Source organism: Centropristis striata, chromosome 17 (assembly GCF_030273125.1).
Source record: "Centropristis striata isolate RG_2023a ecotype Rhode Island chromosome 17, C.striata_1.0, whole genome shotgun sequence".
Taxonomy (NCBI): Eukaryota; Metazoa; Chordata; class Actinopteri; order Perciformes; family Serranidae; genus Centropristis; species Centropristis striata.
In genome coordinates this window covers 22,696,330-22,711,985 of record NC_081533.1, presented here as the reverse complement: position 1 = coordinate 22,711,985, position 15,656 = coordinate 22,696,330, and the positions used below count along the sequence as shown (strand labels likewise).

General features: G+C 38.0%; 1 protein-coding gene, 1 long non-coding RNA gene and 1 other non-coding gene across 4 annotated transcripts in view; 2 read left to right on the top strand and 1 right to left on the bottom strand.

Annotated features, from left to right (window-relative positions):
• Positions 1 to 1,200: 1,200 nt before the first annotated feature.
• LOC131990045 (uncharacterized) overlaps positions 1,201 to 15,656 on the top strand; it is a 34,157-nt gene continuing 19,701 nt past the window's right edge. Inside the window, exons 1-2 of the long non-coding RNA XR_009396024.1 lie at positions 1,201 to 1,329; positions 1,747 to 1,792. This is a non-coding gene — a long non-coding RNA (uncharacterized LOC131990045). The remainder of the gene's footprint in view (positions 1,330 to 1,746; positions 1,793 to 15,656) is intronic.
• trnam-cau (transfer RNA methionine (anticodon CAU)) lies at positions 4,257 to 4,328 on the bottom strand. The gene has a single exon. It is a non-coding gene; the product is annotated as a tRNA-Met (tRNA).
• On the top strand, positions 8,795 to 14,465 carry slc3a2a (solute carrier family 3 member 2a). 2 transcript variants are annotated; one of them, XM_059355429.1, is made up of 11 exons: positions 8,795 to 8,939; positions 9,931 to 10,142; positions 10,256 to 10,440; positions 11,220 to 11,393; positions 11,516 to 11,610; positions 11,755 to 11,882; positions 12,468 to 12,577; positions 12,861 to 13,060; positions 13,145 to 13,222; positions 13,318 to 13,537; positions 13,641 to 14,465. In XM_059355429.1, exons 2-11 carry the CDS (start codon positions 9,946 to 9,948, stop codon positions 13,778 to 13,780), a joined length of 1,527 nt encoding a protein of 508 aa, XP_059211412.1. In that variant the 5' UTR covers positions 8,795 to 8,939; positions 9,931 to 9,945; the 3' UTR covers positions 13,781 to 14,465. The 2 variants fall into 2 exon arrangements, with proteins under 2 accessions (XP_059211412.1, XP_059211413.1); XM_059355430.1 differs by lacking the exon at positions 8,795 to 8,939 and adding an exon at positions 9,231 to 9,587.

The window sequence follows — 15,656 nt, the reverse complement described above, 5'->3', positions numbered from 1 at the left end:
ATCAAGTTTAACATCAAATTCTTCATTTTTACCAGTTTTAAAACAGTTTAAGCTCTTTTAATCTCAAAAAATATTTTTTAACCTGGCTCCAACCACAGAACCAGCTTTTTTGACCAGTCTGTCCAACTGCCTTGCATCTCTGTGTCTGATGCTGCCTCCCCAGCAAACTGCAGCATAAAACAACACACTACCACCACCACAGACTGATAAAACATCTGCAGCATCTTACTACAGATGTCCAGAGATCTGGGCTGCCTTACGAAAAAGAGGCAGCTCTGCCCTTTTTTGTAGAGAGCGTCTGTGTTTAGGGACCAGTCCAACTTATTATCCAGGTATACACCTAGATACTTTAACTGGCACCACATCGATGTCCACCCCACAGGTATTTACTGGCTGAAGGGGGTCTTGAACCTGTGGAAATCTATGATCATTTCCTTAGTCTTTGAGGTGTTCAGTAGGAGATAGTTCTTGTGACTCCAGTCACTGAAGGCTTTTATCAGATCCCTATATTCAGATTCCTGTCCATTCCTGATACACGCCACAATAGCAGTGTCGTCGGAGTATTTCTGGATGTGGCAGGACTCAGAGTTGTATTTTAAGTCTGCTGTGTACAGTGTGAACATGAATGGAGCCAGAACAGTTCCTTGTGGAGCCCCTGTGCTGCTCATTAATGTCCCAGAAACACAGTTCCCCAACCTGACATACTGTGGTCTACCTGACAGGTAATCTGTGATCCAGGAGATAAAGGAAAGATCCACTTCCATCTCTGCAAGCTTGTTTTTGAGAATGTTGGGTTGGATGGATTGCATTTAGTGTTATCAACTGGAGGTGTGAGAATCCTATTGAAATATTTCTCAATAGACAGATAGAGCTTTGTTTTAGTATGTAAAACCATGCATCTGCCTAAATGGACTTTAAAACTGAAAGTTAAATTAAATACATTACATACAACATTTGTCTAAGTTTTAAAAATGTGTAAAATGTATCACAGTACGTGTAAAAAAAAACATTGTCTTTGCACCTTTTTAAAAACAAACATTATAAGGACCATTTAAATACTGCAGGGGGCGCTAAAGGTTCATATACTTTACCCGGTGAAAGGGACTTTATAGTACACTGTGAATCTTTGATGTAAATGCACAGTAAAACTTGCAAGTGGGAAAAAATAACATTAATAATGTTTTTATTTTCTGGAAAAAGTTAGTTTCGCAGCTTTCATTTTATTCTTTTTTTATTCATTTTATTCTATTCGGCACAGCCACACTGCTACCTGCTCAGCCTTTGGCCACAGATGTGCTGCATTGATAAGGCAGCTTTTGCTTTTGTTGAGTAAGTAATAATTTTCAATCTCCCTAAAAAAATAATAATAAAATAAATATAAAATTCTGCCCTTCAGAACAGTGTTAAAGCTCATCAAAAGTGTCATATTTAAAGTCTAGCTAATGTTAGCTACATTTAGCAAACTATTTCAGCATTTTGTCTCAGTTTACAACATTAAACTGTTGCTTTTGCTGGAAGATAATTTAACTATACAGTCTAATGCAGTTGGGAGATAAGTCTCACCAGGTGTATTTGTTATACGCATTAGCAAAAAGAGCCATTAAAATCTTTGGATTTTCAATTAAAATGAGCCCATCAGCATTGCCTCTGTTTAGCCTACATCAACATTTTTTTTGTAGTTCGTACGTTGTCAATCAGCATCTGCAAGGTCTAAAAACTTTTTTTTGTGTGTTTTTTTCCCCAAAGATTTCTGCCACACCAGCTATGATACAGGTGGCTGTTCCCCTGGTTGGTAAGTTTGTGATTTTTCATGTTAACGAGATGTAGACAGCTTTATATATACAGCATATATTATATATATATTCATATCAACACCCTCTTAAAATAATGGCCCAAGTCATTCTTTCAGGTTGAACTGAAAATATGAACCAAAAATATTGAATATATGATATTTACTAACAATTTCATTCCTATGGTCTTATGATTACTATTATTATGTTCTTGTGGGCTTTTCATTAAATAGAAACAAAAGTAAACATAATTTATAGCTGTTAGATAACAATACGGTATTCAAATCTTTCTTAATTAGATCATGTCATGTGGAAATAATGAAACAAAGATTGTTTAAAAAGACAGAAAAAAGTTAACAGAAAGCCTATCCACTCATTGCTAAATGCTAGCTTCATGGCCTCAGCTATTTCACTTACTAAAAAGACTAAATACCAATAGGGGACGAGCCCTGAATCATGGAAATATAGAATCGCATGATCTGTTCAACTGTGGATGTAGGTGATTTTACCAGAGGTGGCCAGCATCATGAAGAGATGATTTAGGCAAAAAAAAAAGTTTAAAAAAAAAGGCCATTAATTTAGGAAGGTGGCGATATCAAGGATTCCATTTAACTTGCCTAGTACCCCTTAGATAACTGTGCTCTCCAACAAACTGATTCTCATTTTAAAAAAGCCAACCGAATATTTAAGTGCATTTGTCATTAAATCCAAATTTAGAATGAATTTGTCTGGGAAAACATCAAAATTCTAATATCTCACAAATCCGAAAACATACACACCAAATTAAATTAGTTACTGGAGCTTCAAATCAGAATTATTTTTACCCTACTGGGCAAAGGACCAAATGCACCCAAGCAAAAAGGTATTTCACTATTGATTTTTTCCCCAATATTTTCAACACACCTTGCATCTTCCACTTGTACTTCTACTTTCAAAAGCAGGTATAATCTAAATTATTATAATTGTCAACAATACACAACAATAACGACCACATATCCTATCCTATCTATATCCTTGCTTGATGATATGTCACATTCAAAGATTTCTGTTACCTAAACAAGAATATTGTTTGTCAGCATCGGCATAAATCCTGAGTAGGTGCACACACTCACACACACACACACACACACACACACACACACACACACACACACACACACACTGTCTCAGTCAGTATTTATTTTTACATTTTTATTAAAAGAACATATTTGAGTGTATGAGTTATATATGATGATACCTTTCTGATACAACCAGTCAAATCTGCATTCATATTGTGTCTCAGTGTTAAAGCTGCTAAAATTAGAAAAGCAGATAAAGCACAAAAGCACAAGGTTCAGGCCTTACCCAGTTTGAGACAATACAACAAAGAAGCAACAACAGACATTTCTGTGATGGCGAGGAAGTTCCAGCTGTGCATTCATATTGTCCAACAATCTTTTCAACCCAGGCTTGTATTTTATCTCCCAACTCTGTTCTATAATTTGATATTTTTCAGTTCAGATGGCCATATTTATTTTATTTTATTTACTTTTTCACAAACTCATAAGGGCACTGAAACTATTATGTCTCAGGGTTTTATATAAAGCAGCCAGAATCTCCCCAAGGCCTCAGAGAAGAGATAGTCTGAGTGCATATTCAGCCAGCTGTGGCTTAAAGGTCACTGGTGCTGCTTTCTTTTCTGGTAATTGCCTGTTAAATTGAAGGGAAAACGTGTAGCAGGCACAAATGAGGTAAATGTTTGTTGGAGATAACCTGTTCGGCTAAACAGACAAGCTCAGTGAGATGAAAGCCCAACAGGTTGTGTCCAGGCTACAGTTTAAATTAGTATTTGCATCTTGAGTATTTCCATTTTAGTACTTACTACTTTATACTTCTACTCCACTCAAATTCTGAGTAAAAGATTGTTTATTTAGATTGTAAATATTGTATATTTATGTTGTAAATATTGTACATTTTACTCTACAACATGTATTTGATACCTTTAGTTACTCTACAGATTCAGATTGACAACAATTATCAACAGATACATCAAAATTTAGTTTCAAAGGATAATATAAACTTTCATTGGCCTAGCTGTAATAAAATTAAAATTAGCTCCATCTTTAGCAGCTACAACATTAAAGTGATTGACACATCAGTGCAACAAATCTCCCTCAGGGACAATAAAGTCTAAAGTCTATCAGTGATTATATTTCAATCAAATCATAATTATTTATTCTAAATTGGACCAGGCTGCATAATGAATATGGTTACTTTTGGTGCTTTAATAATGTATTTTGATGGTAATACTTTTGTACTCAAGTAAATTTTGAATGCATGACTTTCACTATTTTACACTGTAGTAAAATATCTAAATACTTCTTCCACCACTGGTCTTTATGACATGCATATACAAGTTATAGAGAATAGGTACAGCATGTAGCTCCAATGTAAAGTCTGTATAATGACAGAGTGTTAAGAACAAAATAGCAGAGGATGGTTTCGATCCATCGACCTCTGGGTTATGGGCCCAGCACGCTTCCGCTGCGCCACTCTGCTGTGTTGAGGGGGAGGGGAGAAAATGAACAGTACATCTGTGAACTGCACTGTTTGGTAGTCTGCTCACATATAGGAGCAGTCTTACATAACATGCAACTATTGTTTCCAGCTGACAGAAAGAGTTGTGGTAAGGGAGAGGGGAGGAAACAAGTTATAGAGAGGGAAAAAGAGAGAAGAAAAGGCTATAATAGTGGAGCAGGCCAGTCTAAAGGACAGGGGGAGAGATTTTTGTGAAAGAGAAAGATGTGGACTGGAAGAGAGAGGGAGAGATGAAATGCAGAAAGAGAGCATTACAATGTGCTGATATAAGACAAGTATTAGGGTAACATTTTTAAAATATCCCTTAATTTGTAATTTCACTTGGAAAGATTGTTATTATTAGCGTTTATGTTAGCATGCTGCCACCTAAGGAGAACATTGACTTTTTTCTTCATAATGAATTACTTATTTTAGTGTCTATATATACCATATCATGTCATGTGTTCCTGGTGATTGTCTTCTTTTTTAATATGCAGATGAATACACATAGTACAGTACTCAATATGATTTTTTAAATGTGTTTCTGTGGTGAGTGTGAACTAATTGCTTTGTTCATATTAGCTCTCCATTCATGCCAGTAAAGAGTTAGAGAGGGAGGCTTTCATGTTGAACAGTCTCCCCTTTGTGTGTGAGAGAGAAAACTAGGCCACACAACAAAGAAAGAAAAAAGAACAGGAGGGAATATGTTATAGACAGAATGGCAAACAGAACAGGAGAGGGATTAGAAGTAGAAAAGTTATTAAAATGATGTAGAAGCAAGGCACAGTTAGTAAGTGTGTTATACCTAGTGGTTTAATATATACCTTATTATATCAGTGAAACATAATAAAAAGCAGTAACATTACACAATATGAAAGCAAAGTCCCTGTGAAGTACACCTTATATTATTCTCTGTAAATGATTCACTAAATATCAGAACAACTTAGTTATCTGTGGATTTCTGTTGGACTGTAGGACTGCACATTGTGGTGAGCCTGAGACAATGACATGAAAGCACAAGACCTCTGCCAAACTGGTCTGAACTGGTCCAGATCTGCTTTGCTGCGCTCATGCTGTCTTGCAAAATAAACTCTCTCAGAGGGATCAGACAGGGATTTATAGAGAGGCCATGTGTGTGTATTCATGTGCGCGAATACACACAAGAAGTCCGCCCGAGTATAGATGTGTTACAGGACAATACAGCAACCTGCAGGCAACACTAAATACTAAAGGATTTTAGTTTCATTTTATTTTTTGGTCATGTTATGCCCCCTTGTTACAACAGGGCTGTATATGTCTCAGTTAGTACTCTACAGGCCTACCTGCTGTATATATATTTGAAGTCTAGTCTAAACTGTGTTAAGCTACTTTTGTTTTCTGTGCAAAAACCTAGAATGTGCTTTAGAAATTTGGGCAAATATAAGTGACAGAATCAGCCATTAATCTCACTTTTAATACTTACATAAATAAATGAATGTTTCCTCTTACTTATTCAGACTACTTGTGTATGACCATATAGGCTTGCTGTAATAACTTCAATGTTGTCTGCAGTAAGCTGTTATTTCCTAGCTGTCTTTCTGAAACTCCTACCTACAAAACTATACATCAACTTTGCCCTCCTTTCTCTCTCTCTCTCTCTCTCTCTCTCTCTCTCTCTCTCTCTCTCTCTCCTTTCTATATGTGGGAGTGTGTGTCTACAACCCCGATTCTCAAAAGCAATCATTGTGTCCTACATTCAGTTGAATTCTAATACAGAATTTAATGCATTCTGTTTTCATTTTTGTTGTCCCCAAAAATCCAAATCCAAAAATAGAAAAAGAAGAGAGAAAAAGGATACTGTCCCCCACCTACACTGCCAAATGCACAAACAAATCACACTGGCTTTACAACCCAAGACCTAGAGTCAATTATTTAATCAGTGTCTGTCATGAACTTAGCTCCATTGTTCGTGTCTGACAATTGCCAATTCTAAAACATGTGAATAAATGAACTATTGGTGCTTGGATGTTGATCTGTTTTCCTGTTAGCTGTGGTTGTTAGATATGTGCCGACTCAACACAACTCAGCCAACATGTTAGATAAGACAGTGTTGTGTTTTTCTTTGAATACTCATTTTGAATGCTCATGTTCCTTTCCTTGAGTTTTGCTACTCCCCCGACTCATAAACATGTTTTCACATCCCTGCCCCTCCTCTCTCTCTGTCTGACATTTCGCCTTTCTCCTTACTCCTCCTCATGTCCTGGCCACTACTCACTCTTGTTTTCCTGAGCCAGCCACTCATCTACTCTTCCTTTTTTCCTTTTTAAAAAATCTCATATCTCCTACTATCCAACTATGCATGTCTATAAAAGCAGAAAAGTTAAGAAATAAGAAAAGGGACGATGAACGGTAGAGCAATGGAGATTGTTGCTTTACTATTTCTCCTCATGTCTGTCCACAGTCCTCCCTGGAGGACAGCACAGCACAGTGTGTTGACATTATCCAGCAGTCAACAGCTCTGTTACAGCTTGCCTTTGCCAAACACACTCGTGCTGTGCAGGCCGGGTTAAAGACGGAAACAGATGGTGTGTATTTGATGTTGTCTAGAGGAGGGAGATAGTACCATCGCTACAATTCATATAGCGTCCAATTGGACCCATATTCAGTTCTTGGCTATATTTAAATGAACATCACATTAAGTTTATAAAATGTCAAGTTTTGTCCAGAACATATTGCTACACCCGGAACAATAATTGAGGTTAAATAACAGGGTTATGACAGGTTATAGTCACAGGTCCACAAATAGACACACAGCCGCCCATAAACCCCCCACTGAATAAGATTTTATCCCAGGCCAAATATAGAGAGGCCTGCATTTAGAAGTGTGTTATTGTGAATGTAATCATACGGACTCAAGTTTAAAAACACTTACATACAATAACATTACATTGGTTGTTTTTGCAGCCTAAGATTTTCTTACAAAATAGCGTGATAAATTGCTCTGCATAAGAACATTTCTGTGGATTTTGAATGGAAGTTTTTTGTTCTACAAGACAATTAAATAAAAAAAAAACCTTTAGGTCAATATAGGACAGAGACTGAACAAAAGGTGCACAAAACAAACACACACACATGTAAAAGTAAAGTTATAACACGGCAAAGTGTTTGAGCGTGTTTCTGGAGTGACCTGTAACGCAAAGATGTTTACTCATAACAGTCTGAAAACATCATTTCAAGGCTTATGTGGTAACTGCATATTGTCTCTAGGTTAGTTAAATGACAACATGTTCATTTTTCTAATGTTCTGCAGTACATACTGTAACTTGTACAAATGTGGCCTGAAACATACAGTACTGTACGTTCATGACAGAGACATGTTATGGATACTTTTCCTAGAAGTGTGCTGCTAAGTGTACTGTAACTCTATGAAGGTCAACAACAGCTCGGGAAAGCCTCAACAGCTACGGAAACAACAACCAAAAATTAAACTGCAACAACAGCCTGACACAGCAAAATAAGAACAAGCTATATTAAAGCTATAAAGTTACATTGTATATTATGGTAATTATAAGGGGCATGGCTCCCAAATATAGTTTAGGTGACAGATCACAGAATTTTATCAAGTAGCCCTAATCCAATCTAATCAATCACCAATCAATGCAAAACATCCTGTGCAAACCATCCATTACATCCAGGCTTCACACACTCATAACAGTGCTCAAGTTTCATTTAAAAATAATTTAATTACCACAGCTGCACTGTTGTTGCAAATACAATTAAGTCTTAAAAGGATTTACTTTTCTTTGGTGTACTGGTAAGCAGTATAGAGAGAGCATGATCATTTCAGACTAAATAGATTAATCAGTGATTGTGACTTGTTAATGAAAGACAAAAATGCAAATCAGGAATGTATGATAAAACAGAAGGTAATGGTTAGGAATTGCTGGTTAGATTAGATTAGATTGAAGAACAGAGTGGTAATGTCTACTAATCAAAAGCTGAAAGGCCTCGCTATAGGCCTATAGAACGCAATCAATCAGTTCGTCGTCAGCATGAATAATGAAACTGATTTTATTATCTTTTGGAACCTTTTGCATAAACAACATGCATTTCTTATTTATTGTTGATTACTTTCAATAGAATGTTTTCTAGCCTGTGTTTCTCTGTCATAATGATTTTGCAACATATTTACCATAATAAAGGCGATATAAAGGGATTCGTCTTCTACTCCCATTCCATCTCTATTAACCTAATGGTCCGAGTGAGCCTGAAATTAAAACACAAGACAAACAAAAATAACATTTAATGTATTTTATACAAACTGGGGTAAAGGTTGTCTGTCACATACAGTACACATGCGTTTATGGAATATGATAGACACATTTTGACCTGTGATATTAAATTATTGTGGGAGTGGCCCGATGTTTGTCTGTTTTCTGGGAAGAGAGAGATGGGGAGAGATTATTGGGCCGTCCCCTGGTAGGCGGAGAAACCAGGGCAACTAGTACAAATACAGACTGAGCCTCTCCGAAACAAGATTAGTAGAGACCACAGGATTAACGACCGAGAGAGGAAGAAACAGCTCGGACACGGACTATACGTTGCTTTAAACAGGTAATGTTGAATGTACTTCATTGATGTTTTCTGGGCCACAGAATAAGATGTCTAACTAATTAAAGTGCTTTCTATAGGCATCACGTGTAAGTGAAGTACAATGCTGTTAGCAGCCTCGTGTACAGCCTGGTGACGTAGCGATGAGCTTGATTTCATCATCTGTGTAGAAGACAAATTATTTAATTATTTTGTTAGGACTGTTGATTTTGTAAAGTGTTTTTTTTTATTACTTGACTTGAATTTACTTGACATTTTTTGTTTTTGTTTTTGTGAAACTAAGATTAAAACGTTAACGTACTAGAACAAAGCGACTGAATAGACTTCCGGTAGAATAAATGTACAAAACATCATTAGGCTAGTTTAAACCGTCAAATGCGAGACATATCAGAAAGGATTAATTATATACGCTAGTACGCTTTCAACCTCGCAAGGTTGTATTTTGCAACAATATGTACAGTGTGGCTTCGGTACAATTCTTTAATAAAAGCATTAAGTTTTATTGTGAAGGATGCAATTTTTTTTCGTTGTTAGTTGCTGACGTATCCTGTAACTACCGGCTGCAATTTCATCAGTCAGCTGTTGATCAGTTCAGACAAACCTTCCCCAGAGCTGTCTGCCTATTTGAATTTAACAAACACAAAGTGTAATGTAAGTAGCTAACGTTAATTGCCAGCTGTTTTTTTTACTTACTTACTTGATGGATAAACAGCTAGCCTAGCTAAACAGACTGTGGGGTTTGTTAATTACCTGTCGAACTGTTGAGCTAAGCTAATTAGCAACACTCGTCTAACTTCTAGCTCAGGGATTGGGCAACTTTAAAAACATTGTTATTACATATAACAGGTGTCAGACTAACCATTCTAGTGACTTTTTCTTTCTCTATCATCATAGTATTTTTCATTTAAGCAAAGACTGCCCTTTCTGTCCAGGTTAAATGACAGAGACATAATTAACTTGACTTATCCAGCCCACTGTACCTTCATCTCTACAGAAATCAGATTTCATCATGAATAATGACACAGAGATCGACATGAAGGAAGTGGAGCTCAATGAGCTGGACCCCGAGAAGCAGCCCATGACAGGCGATGGTCAGGCTGCAGGCGGAGAGAAAAATGGCAGCGTCAAGCTGAAGGTCCCAGAGGACGAGGTTACATTCACAGGCCTGTCCAAGGAGGAGCTCATGAAGGTTGCTGGCACTCCAGGGTAAGAGCCACTGGACGAGTTGCTTTAAACTACTTGAAAATGTACATCTTGTATTGGTGAAGGTCATAAAATTAGTTTTCATCTTAATTTTTCGCCCTCTCTTTTGTGTTTAGATGGGTGCGAACCCGTTGGGTGCTTCTTGTCCTCTTTTGGCTGGGCTGGGTAGGCATGCTGGCTGGAGCCATAGTGATCATAGTCCAGGCCCCTCGCTGCAAACCCATCCCTGAGATGAACTGGTGGAACGAAGGACCTCTATACCAGATTTCTGACCTGCAAGCTTTCTCTGAGCGAATTTCAGGTAGAGTACCTCCAGTGAATATGTATGTTAATGGTGCTGCTATTTATTGCTTGCTCTTCCCTTCATCTGGTGTTGTCCTTACTCTCAAAATAAGGATCTAAGATTATCTTTTCAAAAGTGGTCTGGAATTAGTGTGGTAACCCACACTTATTCACAAGGGCTAAGTCTTGTGACAAGTCTTTGGTTTCCTTAGCTTTACGTAGCCTGTTACAGCTGGCCAGATATCAAACTGCTGACAAGGCTGACAACGAGTGACTCAAAGTCTAAAGGACATAAAAATCCTACAAATCACTTCTTTCATATCCTGCCTACTCAGATTTGAGGTCAAAGTTGAGCAATCCAGTACTTTTTTTTTTTTTTTCTTGTTAAGAGGAAGGACAGACTGTGCTGCTGTTCTTAAATGGAATTAGGTTGGAGTACTCTGGTTTCCAACAGACCTCAGGCAGGATTCCAACAACTGCACGTGAGGAGGTGGTGTTTTCACATAAAGGACCTCCTTGTGCTCAGATTTCACATGGCCTGCAAAGGGTGCGGGGGGAGCCATTCACATGCTATTGCCTTGAGTCAATACCAAGCTAAAAGAGCAGCGTTTTTTTTTTTTGTTTTTTTTTTTTACTTTGCTGACTCCTAAACCAGCAAACTGTCTCTCAAGCCTTTTGGCCTCTTTTACAACCCCTCTGACCTTTTTAGACATTAACTCCCTGTTGTCTGTCTCCAAAGTGAAATCCACATGGTCACAACATTTAATTCTCTCTTCCTGTCCCCCTGTTTGTTTCCAGGTGTTGAGGCAAAGTTGGATGAAATCAACAAGCTGAAGGTGAAAGGTCTGGTTCTCGGCCCTCTTCACACTGTCCAAAAAGACCAAGTGAACACCCTGAATCTTGAAGAGATCGACCCGACCCAGGGAAATAAGGAAGAACTGGCCGCTCTGTTGGAGAAGGCCCACAGGAAGGGTAGGTCCTCAAACTACAAATACATTATATGGCAGTAAAAGCTCAAATCAGAGCAGTATCTTTTGTGTTTAGGACAGTTCAAGCCCAGATGTTGGATGCTAATTGTTTACTTTTCCTCTTAGGCATTTCTGTGGTGCTTGACCTGACTCCAAACTACGAGGGAGCCGATCCCTGGTTCAGCACCGCTGATGTTAATAATGTGATGGAGAGAGTTAAGGTAGGACACGCACATTATGTTCTGTGATTCTTTAGCTGCTAACTTTTTAAAGGAGAGACTTTGGTTTTTTCCTTTAAAGAAACCTCCATGTCATTGAACTGCTCTTGCGTCAGTTGTAGCTAAAGTGCTCATTTTCTATTCCAGGCTGCAGCTGAGCACTGGATAAAGCTGGATGTTGATGGCATCAAGATACCTGACCTCAAGGTTGCAGCCAACTCTGTTGATTGGCCAATGCTGCAAGGTGCCGTCCAGGCCAACCACACCAAGAAGAAGTAAGTATGGCTTCCATTTTCTGCCTCCATTTGGTTCTGCACAAGTAGACAATCGGGGCATGATCACCCATTTTAAAATTTTTAAAAATTTAGCTATTGCCTGCAGATATAGGGAAAGCAATTTGGAGACTGCACTGGTATATTTAAACTATATGAATATTTAATAAGGCCAGAATCTCAATTTGTCAAAAAAACAAAAAACAAAGGCACCTCTAAATTAGGACAGAATAGATTTTTTCCAATAGGACTGATCTTTCTTAGAAAAGGAATTTTCCAAGCATCAGTAAAATGTCAGGGCCCCATAACCCCGTCAGTGTTCCCTGAGAGAAGGTGGAGATTAATCACATTCCAGTTGTGCAGGGGGCTGGGGGTGGGTGAGGCAGAGATATTTCAACAAAAAAGGCCTCCAGGCCAGTGGTGGTTAACACACGCTCATGTTGAAGTGACACCTTGTGGAGGGTTTGAGGAACGACAATGTTGTCTTTAAAAAAATAACATATGGCAAAACTTAGATTTTTTTTTCTACTTTGAGCTAACCATAGCCAGTGTCAGCAGTGTAATCTTACCACATTCTTTTGTTCTCAGGTTGCTGATGGGTGTGGCTCAGAGCATTTCTCCTGTAGAGCTGTCTCAGCTTGTCAATACCACAGGTGTAGATCTGGTCCTGTCTGACCTGCTCAGCAGCAAAAATGAAGGTAAGCTGGGCCGCCCTGTTGTCACCATACTTGCATGTGTATCATATTTCCGTTCAGTTTTTGGCTGATTCTTTTTATTGTTTTCAACAAAATGTATTTTTTCACAGAATACATCTGTTTATTTTTCATTTATACTTCATCTCTCTGTATTCTGTGCATTTTCTCTTTACTTTCTTGGTGTCTAAATCAGGAAGTAACAATTGCACTGAAACAAATGTCCATTCTTGTGTTAAATCAACCAGTTTTTGCATTGCAAAAAATAATTTTATCAAAATATCTCCAGGTCGTGAGCGCATTGTGGCCATGGACGCCCTTCACTCTCAGCAGAGAAATGTGGGCTGGGGACTCGGTGCCGCCCAACAGGGCCAGCTGTCTAAACTAGCAACAACTCCGGGTCTGATCCGTCTCTACCAGCTCCTGCTGTTCACCATGCCGGGAACCCCAGTGTTTACCTACGGAGATGAGATCGGCCTTCAGGCAGTTGTAAGCTTTAAAACAGAGGATGTTGAAATGTTTGGATAATCTAACAGCTGTTCCAGAGGGTAACACTTGTGTTCTCCTCATCAGGGTTCAGAATCTCCAAAGATGGTCTGGGACATAGAGAAAGAACCTGCTGAAGGAGCTGCTGTCAATGAGACTGCTGAGGTAAGAGTGTGTTCACGGGGAATGAATCATTGAGCAAACTAGTGAGAACATGGACATGAGGACAAAAATATATTCCTCGATCTTCTAATTTCCAGGCTGAGCGCAAGGAGCACGTTGCTGTCAGGAAATGGTTCAAATCCCTCAGCGACCTGCGAGGCAAAGAGCGATCTCTGCTCCACGGCGACTACTATCCTCTGTCCTCCTCCGCTACCGCCCTCTCTTTCCTCAGAGTGTGGGACCAGAGTGAGAGATATGTAATAGCTGTCAACTGGGGGACAAACCCTGAGACGCTCACACTCAAACTGGAACCTACAGGCAAGTTCAACACAAAGATCTCATTAAGATTTAACGTGTCTTAACCAATACAATCATTAACAGCTATTAGTTGTGTTTAACACCACGTTATTTGGTCCTGCAGAAGGAGTCAAGTTGCCGGAAACGGCCACGGTGAAGCTGTCGACAGATGACGCAGTGGAGGTGGATTCTACTGTCAAACTGGACAAAATCACCCTCGCACCTGGAACAGCACTCCTGCTGCAGTTCCCCTATACAGGCTAAAGATGGAGCCAAACTATAGGGAAGCTACCTACAGATTAGACTTGTTTTTAAAAAAAGAAGCTACAGTCAGTCAGAATCTTTAGGAATAACATGGCATATTCAAAAGATACAGGAAATTTAATTTTGCCTTTTTATGACATAAAACTTTCTGTCACATTATTTACTAAGAATATAAATTAATTGGAAAACACGCCGTACAAATACAGAATGGTGGCCAGTGCAAACTCTGTTAAATTATTTTGTTTTTTTTTAATAACTTTTTTTTTAGTTTACTTATTGTCATTTCCTCTGCTTGGAAAATATGCAGCCACCTCAGACTTGCACTCATCAGATGAGCATTTTGTTCTATTGTGATCTTTTATTGTTTTCTATCTGTATCTTGTCCAAATATGTAAACCACATTCCATTCTTGTTCTTTGGGCATTTTTAAGTAGTCCTTTATGGGGTTTTTTAATACGTTTTAAGAAGTTTTGTTTAAGTGACAGTTTTACTTTCTTTATTTCATGGATTTTTTTTTTTCTCAGTGAAAGCATCTGTCAAACAGGAAAAACAAGTTAACTTTGAACATGTGTGGTGACTCTGTTTGAAGTCTTTTGAGTGCCAGCACACAAAATTGTTGCAAATAGCATCAAATCTGTCAAGTGAACTGAATTGGAAACAAATAAACAGAAAGTTCTGTATCGACTCTTGTGTACTCATGTTTTTATGGTGTTTGATACATTTTTAGAGTGAGTTCTCTGTTTAAACAGAATAAATATACTTATTCTCTTTGCCAGAGATAATATCAGATGAGATGTTCACTATTTTCAGTACGTACAGGTGTGAGTAAGTGTGTCACAGATGTTAACGGAGGAAGCACGTCTATATTTTATCAACACCCTCAGATGGATTTTATCGGCTCAGTATACTTGAATCTAAAATGTAAGCTATATACGTACCTACTAGCTTCCTTAAATGGGTCATTCACTGACGGTCTTAAAGTAACTACCGACACAACCCCCTCACCATTATGTTGTAGCTAAAATTAGGAGAGGGGTTTATTTTTAATGCTGAGCAGATTTTATCACGTTTCATAGTGGTCATAAGACCTTTCTCTTAAATTATGTGGTTTATGAACAGACTGCCTGTAAGATGAATCAGTTTGATGAATGAGCAATTTGCAAGATATTAATACTTTCTATGTGTATTGTATTTCACAGCTGCTTTTTTACACGAATAATGTAACTCTAAATGACTTGATTCACTGGGGCGCTTTGCATACATGTGATTAAATACCAGAAAAAAACACATTATTGCTCTAGGATGCTCATATACAGTACAGTGGACCTCCATAGAGTGAAACATTGCCTATGGGAGGAACTGCTATATGTACTGTCTTCTTAATGATAAAACAAAATGTTTTCTTTTTAGCCATGCAATTTATTTCATGTTCTGTTTTATGTATTGATGTGTGCTGTGAGAGTGGCACAGGAGGAAAACAAAAGGGGGACTAAGAAAAACAGTTTGAAGGTTTTATCTTTATCAATGAACACATTCTTCTGTTATGCTCTTAACATCGGCTGCTAGAATTTACATGACCTGATTTTTATAATGTTACTATATGTCAGATTACTACATAATCCTTTATGATCGGGAGCCCAGCCTGGTGTCTTTGGCACATTATTTCAGTAACTGACTTGATATTATACAGCAATGCTTCATTTATTCACACTTGGAAAGCTACTAAGTGTATTTACTTAAGTACTGTTTTTAAGTACAATTTCGAGGTACCAAGTCTTTTATTTTATTATCTCATTTTATGGCTTCTACAGCAGAGAGAACCATACTAATGTTTTTCAACTGGCAGTTTCATATATTTTGTATCTTATATGTTTCT